Source organism: Priapulus caudatus, unplaced genomic scaffold (assembly GCF_000485595.1).
Source record: "Priapulus caudatus unplaced genomic scaffold, Priapulus_caudatus-5.0.1 Scaffold1488, whole genome shotgun sequence".
NCBI classification, from domain to species: domain Eukaryota; kingdom Metazoa; phylum Priapulida; class Priapulimorpha; order Priapulimorphida; family Priapulidae; genus Priapulus; species Priapulus caudatus.
Window position 1 is genome coordinate 46,485 of NW_014578549.1, and position 10,116 is coordinate 56,600.

At 47.5% G+C, this 10,116-nt stretch overlaps 1 protein-coding gene across 1 annotated transcript in view; it reads left to right on the forward strand.

The window, feature by feature from the left end:
* The window catches only part of LOC106816790 (calcium-dependent secretion activator 1-like), a 52,668-nt gene that overhangs the window by 30,115 nt on the left and 12,437 nt on the right, over positions 1-10,116 (forward strand). The window contains exons 9-12 of the mRNA XM_014821412.1: positions 2,282-2,469; positions 3,067-3,168; positions 5,409-5,472; positions 6,572-6,695. Coding sequence (XP_014676898.1) covers positions 2,282-2,469; positions 3,067-3,168; positions 5,409-5,472; positions 6,572-6,695 — 478 coding nt within the window. The remainder of the gene's footprint in view (positions 1-2,281; positions 2,470-3,066; positions 3,169-5,408; positions 5,473-6,571; positions 6,696-10,116) is intronic.

The following is a 10,116-nucleotide window of genomic DNA, read 5'->3' on the forward strand; positions in this document are numbered from 1 at the left end:
GCGTGTACATGTATGTATGTATGTGTGCGTTACAGGGATGGTTCAGCCCGGGGCAGGGGTTTACATGTATGTATGTATGTATGTATGTATGTATGTATGGGTGTGTTACAGGGATGGTTCAGCCCGGGGCAGGCGTGTACATGTATGTATGTATGTATGTATGTATGTATGGGTGTGTTACAGGGATGGTTCAGCCCGGGGCAGGCGTGTACATGTATGTGTGTATGTATGTGTGTGTGTTACATGGATGGTTCAGCCCGGGGCAGGCGTATACATGTATGTATGTATGTATGTATGGGTGTGTTACCGGGATGGTTTAGCCCGGGGCAGGCGTGTACATGTATGTATGTATGTATGGGTGTGTTACATGGATGGTTCAGCCCGGGGCAGGCGTGTACATGTATGTGTGTGTGTTACAGGGATGGTTCAGCCCGGGGCAGGCGTATACATGTATGTATGTGTGTATGGGTGTGTTACAGGGATGGTTCAGCCCGGGGCTGGCGTGTACATGTATGTATGTACGTANGTTACATGGATGGTTCAGCCTTGGGCAGGCGTGTACATGTATGTATGTATGTATGGGTGTGTTACAGGGATGGTTCAGCCCGGGGCAGGCGTGTACATGTATGTGTGTGTTACAGGGATGGTTCAGCCCGGGTCAGGCGTGTACATGTTGCAGGCGTGTACATGTATGTATGTGTGTGTGTGTTACAGGGATAGTTCAGCCTGGGGCAGGCGTGAACATGTGTGTATGTGTGTATGGGTGTGATACAGGGATGGTTCAGCCTGGGACAGGCATGTACATGTATGTATGTATGTATGTATGGGATGTTACAGGGATGGTTCAGCCTGGGGCAGGCGTGTACATGTATGTATGTATGTATGTGTGTGTTACAGGGATGGTTCAGCTCGGGGCAGGCGTGTACATGTATGTATGTATGTGTGTGTTACAGGGATGGTTCAGCCCAGGGCAGGCGTGTACATGTATGTGTGTGTTACAGGGATGGTTCAGCCCGGGGCAGGCGTGTACATGTATGTATGTATGTATGTATGTATGTATGAATGTATGTATGTGTGTGTGTTACAGGAATGGTTCAGCCCGGGGCATGCGTGTACATGTATGTGTGTGTTACAGGGATGGTTCAGCCCGGGTTAGTCATGTACATGTATGTATGTGTGTATGTATGTATGTGTGTGTTACATGGATGGCTCAGCCTTGGGCAGGCGTGTACATTATGTATGTATGTATGTGTTACAGGGATGGTTCAGCCCGGGGCAGGCGCTGCTACATGTATGTGTGGTATGGTTGTGTGTGCTTTACAGGGGATGGTTCAGCCCGGGCAGGCGTGTACAAATGATAGTTGTATGTGTGTGTGTGTAAGGGATGGGATTCAGCCTGCGGGCAGGCATGTACACTGTAGTGTACATAGTATATGGTGTGTATAAGCGATGGTTCAGCTCTGGCAGCGGTACATGTAGTATGCTATGTGATGTGTGTGTGTTTTAAGGGATGAGTTCAGCCTGTGCCGGCAGCGTGAACATGTGTGTATGTGTGTATGGGTGATGATACAGGATGGTTCAGCTGGGACAGCATGTACAGTATGTGTACATGTATTTGATCGGAGTTACAGGGATGGTTCGCCGGCAGGGCGTCGTACATGTATGTATGCTATGTATTTATGGGTGTGTTACAGGGATGTGTTCAGCCTGTGTTCAGGCGATGTACTGTATGTATGTATCTATGGTCCCGGCTGTGTAAAGGGATGGTTCAGCCCGGGCAGGCGGTAGGAATGGTATGTATAGTATGTATGTATGTCCATGCGGTGGTGTTACAGGGGATGGTTCAGCCGGGGCTGGGCGAGGTAGTACATGTATGGTGTAGTATGTATTGTGTGTGTTACATGGCATGGTTCAGCCCGGGGCAGGCGTTACATGCTAGTATGTATGTATGTATGGTGTCCGCTAATTTATGTTACCGGGACATGTTTAGCCGGGCAGGCGTTGTACATGCTATGTTTATGTATGTATGGGTGTGTTACAGGGATGGTTCAGCCCGGGGCAGGTGTGTACATGTATGTATGTATGTATGGGTGTGTTACAGGGATGGTTCAGCCCGGGGCAGGCGTGTACATGTATGTATGTATGTATGGGTGTGTTACAGGGATGGTTCAGCCCGGGGCAGGCGTGTACATGTATGTATGTATGTATGTGTGTGTTACAGGGATGGTTCAGCCCGGGGCAGGCATGTACATGTATGTGTGTATGTATGTGTGTGTTACAGGGATGGTTCAGCCCGGGACAGGTGGTCGTGCTGGATGAGTACTGTGCGCGCTACGGCGTACGCGGCTGCTACAGACACCTGCAGTACCTAGCTGAGCTGCTCAACCGCGCTGAGCAGGGCTGCATGATCGACCCCACACTCATACACTACAGCTTCGCATTCTGCGCCTCACACGTGCACGGCAACAGGTGAGCAGCCACGCCGACATGGTGGCGCCATCTAGTAACCGTCATGACGACAATGACAATGATGATAGTGATGGTGATGGTGATGGTGATTATGTTGATGATGGTGTTGGTGGTGGTGATGGTGATGATGATGATGATGATGCTCATGTTGATGATGATGATGTTGTTGATGATGATGATGATGATGATTATCTTATTAATATTAGTGTTTGTAGTTGTAATAATAATAACAATGATAATAATCATAATTTTAAACTCAATAATTAGTAATAATAACATTCAGCAGTTCCACACAATTTTGCAAATTCAAGTGTAAAAATCGGTAATAATTGAGCAGCATCGTAGTTGCAATGTTTTAGATTAATCACCTGTGACCATCGTCGTATACTGATGACCCTAACAAGGATCCGCTCGTTAGCCATTCGTTAGCCGCTCGTTTGTAACCTACATGTATGTTTTGCTCTCGCGCGCAGGCCTGACGGGATAGTCACGGTGCTGCACGAGGAGAGGGAGCAGTTTAGGTTGTTAACCGTTCGTTAACTGCTTGTTAACTACTCGTTAGTGACTCCCGTGTGTGTGTTTTGCTCTCATGCACAGGCCTGACGGGATAGGCACGGTGCTGCATGAGGAGAGGGAGCAGTTTGAGGAGATCAAGGAAAGGCTGCGCATCCTGCTCGAGAACCAGATCACGCACTTCAGGTAGGGGGCGCCGCGCGAGCATGCGACGTTCGCTTGTCTCGCATGGGTTCTCTGATTCAGGGATGTGTCATTGCGCGAGGTATTCCATCGGCGAATTCTGGTCTTTTGTTTTCTCGGCAATGTTTCGTGTGCATGAGCGAATAAATTGCTTGCTTCACGTTTTCTTCTTTCATTTTAATGAAATTCAAATGTTCATGGTATATTATAATAATGTTACGAGTTATTAGTTTTGAATATTATAATTATTAATCATTATTACCTCCGCCAAGGGCTTGGCGAAGGTTATGTTTTCACCAGCATGTGTTTGAGTGTTGGTTTGTGGGTTTGTGCACGCTCGCTGATTGGCTGATTGGCCCGCCGCCGCCGCCACACCGGAACCGCCTGTATCATTACAAGTTAGCTCTAACTGAAAAAGTTATGGACGGATTGTCATAAAATTTCAGGATAGTCATCAGAGAATGGGCTAACTTAGAATTTGATGAGATTTTGGTGGTTGATCGGATCCAATTAATTAAATTCATTCATTCATTAATTAATAAAATTTTCAGGATAGGTCAAAATGGGGTAACTTAGAATTGATTACATTTGGTAGTGATTCAGATCCAATTAAATTATTTAATTAATTAATTAATTAATTTTTCTACTTAATTAATTAATGAAAGATTTCACATTGAGAGAATTCAGCTGCCTTGGCGGAGATCTGTGCTCTCCGAGTGCTCTAGTTATTTCATATTATAGTTATTATTAGCTCATCTGACATAGTCAGATGCAGCTTGTAGAATCGCTGATCGTCCGTCGATCGTCCGTGCGTCGGGCGTCAAACAGTTGGGCACAAATTTAACGCGCTCGACGTACCGGTCACGATATTCGGGATGTGGGGGCGGCTAATCGAAAACGAAGTTGGGATGTCGAAGCTGGGGGTCAAAGGTCAAAGGTCAAGAGGTGGTAAAATTAAGGCGGGATACATTCACTCCTTAACTTAAGGTATAGGGAGGAAATGCCCAGAATTGCGGACAATCTAAACGGCTCGACCTAGGCTCGTGATAGTCGGTGGTATAGCATCATGGTAAGGAAAAAGCCATCACTGTGCCGAAATTGGAAGGTCACAGGTGCAAATTGCCGTCAGTGGGCACAGGGCCGATTTTTATTACATTTTTCTGAGGACAATGGTCTGACGTGAGCGATTGAAAAAAACTTTTTTGTTTCAGCGGTGACTAGCATTTTTATTGGCTTTATGAAAGGACCATGAAATGTCCCTTCTGCTGACATGCGAAGAGTAAGCTGTCGGATAACCTTTTGACCCTCAATGAGGAGGGTTTAACATGGATTTGTTGACTGTTAACAAAGGCCTGAACGCTTTTGCTATTGTGGATGTGAGGCTACAGTTGCCACAGTACAATTGCAAAGGCAAATGTTTGTTGAACAAGCCTTTACGCTCCTTAAATCATTTATTTTCTAAAGCAGTCTTCTGTATTAGCACACTGAGTAGCACCTGTAATTACGCACACTGTAATTGAACCCTGACTGCTCGTTGTGTGTAGGCAAAAAACATGGGGGCAGCCATTACGCATGCATGGGGCGTGAACTGGCACTATTCTAATCATAATTATTCTAATCATAATAACCTGCAATGCAGACTGTGTTAACTCACGCTGAGCGAAATTCTCCTTTGCTGAATATACTCCTGCCCTGCCTGCAACTCAATGGAGTGAAGGTTATCACGCACGAAGGGTGATCCCATCTTTGATTATTGAATTGCACTTGCACGCGCCATCTCGCGGACACTGCTTTTGCTATTAGGCATCCTTCACCGCCCCTCCCCACTCTCCCCCCACCACACTACGCTCGCGCTCGGCACATATCCAATCATTAACATGTATTAGTTAGCGAAGTCACAGCTGGTATCTTTATTACTGTACTACCGATGTATAGCAAAGCCTAGCTATCATAATTTTAGATCTTGTATAGTAGTTTCCTTAGATATTGCTCTGAGCACGACGCCGTCGGGAGTGGACGCGTGCTCTTCTTCGTTTGGCCAGTGAGTTTATGCATCAGAACACTTGCTCGTCTGGGGCGCTGTCGCATCTGCGGACTTGTTTTACGTTTTATTTTCTTATTTAATCGTCACATTTATTTGTAATCTTTCTTCTGCCAACTGTTTATTCTATCTTGTTTACATCGTCACTTGCCATCCACATATCGGTCTGTCAGTCATCGGTCACGCCTCTATATCTTTGCAGGTACTGCTTTCCCTTCGGCCGACCTGAGGGGGCGCTGAAGGCAACGCTCTCCCTGCTGGAGAGGGTGAGTAGCACTAGAGGGCGCTGTGCGTGCTTGCTGACTGTGAATGGTAGAGAGGAGGGACTTTTGCAAACTACGCCCCAGTCACCTTCCTACTCTTTCTAAACGTTAGTACTGTGTTCTTGGTTACATACGTATACTGTTACATGTACATGTACATACACACACACATCCCAATATGAACATGTAACATATATGCATGTAAATCAAGAGCTAATAATACCTAGAGTGTACAACGAAAAAACGGGAAATTGTGCTATTTCACGACAACATTATTCTACTTTTGCCTGCCGAGTCTAGAATATTTTTATGGTATTGACAATTAAGCAGAATTCTTTGCTGTCTCAACAGACAACGCTGGTCAATACGATACTCCTAGGCTGAGATATTGGCTCCTAAACCTCCCCTCCCACATGCCTTACGCCGCCTCGCATCCAGCTTATTCACCAACCTACACACCTCTAAGGTTGCTTCGTGAGAGTTCGGTTTTTTCCGCGATAACTTTATGAATGAACGGCATTTCGGTGACTTTCGGGGGCATCGCCTATGCCCTTATCTCCCATTATCTTTCCTAGCATGGCTAATGCCCGTCATGATGGAGCCGGCAATGTTTTCTTAATTAATTCTCCACAACGCAGCTCAGTTACTATATGGTGTAGTAAGAGTACCAAATTTGGGCATGTGACATCAATTATCAGCGCTCCAAGCGGTGACCGAAACCGATAGCCAAAATGCTTAGGGGCGTGTAGGTTGGTGAATAAGCTGGATGCGAGGCGGCGTAAGGCATGTGGGAGGGGAGGTTTAGGAGCCAATATCTCAGCCTAGGAGTATCGTATTGACAAGCGGTTGTTCTTGTTTTAGAGAGCAAAGAATTCTACTTAATGCAATACCATAAAATTATTCTAGACTCGCAGGCAAAGTAGAATAATGTTGTCGTGAAATAGCACTATTTTCCCGTTTTTTCGTTGTACGCTCTAGGTATTATTAGCTCTTGATGTAATACCTGTACATTTAATATGAATTCAATATGAGTTATATGCATTAAACATTTAATGCGTGACCCTCCTCATGGCCTCTCCTTCCCCCCCTCTCTCCGCCACAGGTACTCATGAAGGACATTGTGACGCCAGTGCCACCAGAGGAGGTAAGGGCAGTGATCAAGAAATGCCTGGAGAATGCCGCTCTCGTCAATTACACGCGAATCTCTTCGTATGCAAAGATAGAAGGTGAGCGCACTCGCGCCAACGACAATGACGCGGCTTCGCCCCTACAGGTGGCGTTGCCTCACGTCTGTTTTGTCGGCCAATCGATGCAGGCGCTGTGTTGCCATGGTGACAGACTATGTAGTGCTTTGGTCGGTCGTCGTGGTAACGTTGAATTTGAATTGACCTATCTGTCTGAGCAAGATAAGCACACCACACTTGTGGATATTGTTGCCAAGATCAGCTTAGTCGGCCAAGACTAGACTACCTTATATACTTTTCATTTGCACGTCGAGTTGGCAAATGAAAAATGACATGAATGTGACCTTGAGGCACATAGTTGCCAAGCATTGTCTTTTAGAACGTCCTATCAAAACAGTGATTGGCTAGAGCTGCCTCTCAATCACTTTAGCAGGCAGATAGCTCAATTCACGTGCCTAATGTTAATATTATTAACATAAGAAAGTATATATATATATATATACATACATACATAATTAACATCAGCTTTTTTTCATAGGTGGCTATAATGTCATTTTGATCAGAAATTCTGTAATCAATTGTTAATGCTGCATAGATGCAGCTGCAGACACGTGTCTGCACGTGAACCGTGTCGCCATCTGGTGGCTAGTGAATGTGAGATGTTTCTGTGGTTGTATCATGACTGATGCGTCACGTCTTCTATATATCTAATCTAGCTGTCGTACCGTAACACACTACCTATTGTGATGCACCTCTCTCCGCCTTCCCTATCTCTCTCATGCTACCCCCTCTCTCTGTTTCTCTCTCGTGTGCGCTACCCCTTTATCTCTATCTTGCGCTACCCCCTGTTTCTCACACTCTCTCTCTCTCTCTCTCTGTCTCTCTTCTCTCTCTCTCTCTCTCTCTCTCTCTCTCTCTCTCTCTCTCTCTCTCTCTCTCTCTCTCTCTCTCTCTCTCTCTCTCTCTCTCTCTCTCTCTCTCTCTCTCTCTCTCTCTCTCTCTCTCCTCTGCATGTGTGTATATCAGTCGCACCTTGCCTACAACGTCACGCGGCTGGCATCGTATTTCTCGTACATCATCATCAGAAATCTGTGCATGGTTACGATGGCAGACCGCCGTCAGGTGGCGCCATAGTCGTCACCTGCACGCATGTGCTTCCTACTCGTCATCGTCCGCACTTCTGCCGTCGCACGCGAACTGCCACGCCGTCCCTGTCTGCTGCGAGAACCTAGTGCGTGTGGCTCTACCTAGGGGGGGGGGGCGTTGATGTCTAGCCGGGGTGGTGGGAGGTGAGAGGGGGGAGGGGTAGAGACCGGCATGGCGGGAGCTGTTGGTGCTTGCTGCTTGGGTTACTCTGGGAGAGACTGCCTCTCTGTACTGCATTCTAGCCACGTAGAGTAGATTCTCGTCTATCTAGGTAGGCCGTAGAGACAGTTGTTCGCTCGGCGATTAACCCTGCACGCGTGTTTTCTCTTCACCCTTTTCGTCGTCACGTTTACACTCTTGCGTCGTCGCAGAGAAACCTTTGCATGCTCTTAGATTTCACGTTTAGTTTAGATAATTCGTGTGAATTCTCGATGTTTCGGTGTTCGAAGTTCGGTGATTGTAGTTGTTTTTGTGCGCGCCGATAGTGCTGCCACCTGTAGGTTATGGCAATGTTATTCATGCCTGTAAGTTTTATGATTGAAAAGCTTTGTGTGGGTAACGTAACTAACGTAAATGTTTAAATGTTTTGCGTAAATAGATTGTGTGGAGAGAAGTATCATGAGATCTCGTGTAAGAATGACAACAAGTCTCTTGCAATCTTCCAAGATCTTGCGTAGGGATCTTGCGAAAACTCCTGCAAAAAAATCTCGCGGGATCTTGCGATACTTCTTGCGCGGTATCTCGGGAGATATCGCGAGATACCGTGTGATATTCTTGGCGTGAAATCTCGCGAGATCTCGTGGGAGAATGCCGACACAATTTCGCATCGCGTGTGCGTCCGTGAAATGTGTGTCGCTCATCGCCATCGCGCCGTTTCGTTTTTGCGTTTCACGCGCCGACCCTCGACAACAGACGAACGGGGATCGCTGAACCGCAAAGGTGAACAACGCTCTTCTCTTCTTCTCCTTTGATCCGACGACCGTCGCGAAAGCGTGACGCATGGCGAAGCGACGCCCTCTTTTGGCAGCTTTCTCTGTCGTTCGCGTCGTGTCTCGGTGACGGTTCTTTGCTGTCGCGTGTGTAGTGGGTGCATGTGTCTGCGTCGCTTGCCCAGTTCTCCACAGGGGGTGATGGGACGTCACTTTGCCCGGTTAAGGAAGGGAGATCACTTTGGTATCGAATAATGGGGGAGGGGGTCACTTTGATATTGAATAAAGGGGAAGGGGTCACTTTGGTATCGAATAATGGGGGAGGGGTCACTTGATTATCGAATAAGGGGGGAGGGGGTCACTTGGGTATCGAATAAGGGGGAGGGAGATCACTTTGGTATCGAATAAGGGGGGAGGTGGTCACTTTGGTATCGAATAAGTGGGAGGAGGTTACTTTGGTATCGAATTAGGGGGGAGGGGGTGACTTTGGTATCGAATAATGGGGAAGGGGTCACTTTAATATCGAATAAGGGGGAGGGGGTCACTTAGGTATCGAATAAGGGGGAGGGGATCACTTTGGTATCGAATAAGCGGGGAGGGGGTCACTTTGGTATCGAATAAGTTGGAGGCGGTCACTTTGGTATCGAATAAGGGGGAGGGGGTCACTTTGGTATCGAATAAGTGGGAGGGGGTCACTTTGGTATTAAATAAGGGGGAGGGGGCATATCAGGAAGTATCCCCCCCCTGGTTCGGAGAAATTGCTTGAGATGTGGGTGGTTGGGCATGTCTTGGGGTCAGAGGGAAGATGGGCTGGTGGGCGGATTGTAACGAGTGTTTGGGGAGGAGATGCAGGGATTAGGGCTTCATCACTAATTATGCATACCTAACTAACGACTTCTCGCACGCACCTGACTAACGGTTTCTCGCGCACACCTGACTAACGACGTCTCGCGCGCACCTGACTAACGACGTCTCGCGCACACCTGACAAACGACGTCTCGCGCGCACCTGACTAACGACGTCTTGCACACACCTGACTAACGACGGCACGCGCACACCTGACTAACGACGTCTTGCACACACCTGACTAACGACGGCACGCGCACACCTGACTAACGACGTCTTGCACACACCTGACTAACGACATCTCGCGCGCACCTGACTAATGACGTCTTGCACACACCTGACTAACGACGTCTCGCACACACCTGACTAACGACGGCTCGCGCACACCTGACTAACGACGTCTCGCGCACATAACTAACGACGTCTCGTGCGCACCTGACTAACGACGTCTTGCACACACCTGACTAACGACGGCTCGCGCACACCTGACTAACGACGTCTCGCGCACATAACTAACGACGTCTCGCCCACCCGACTAACGA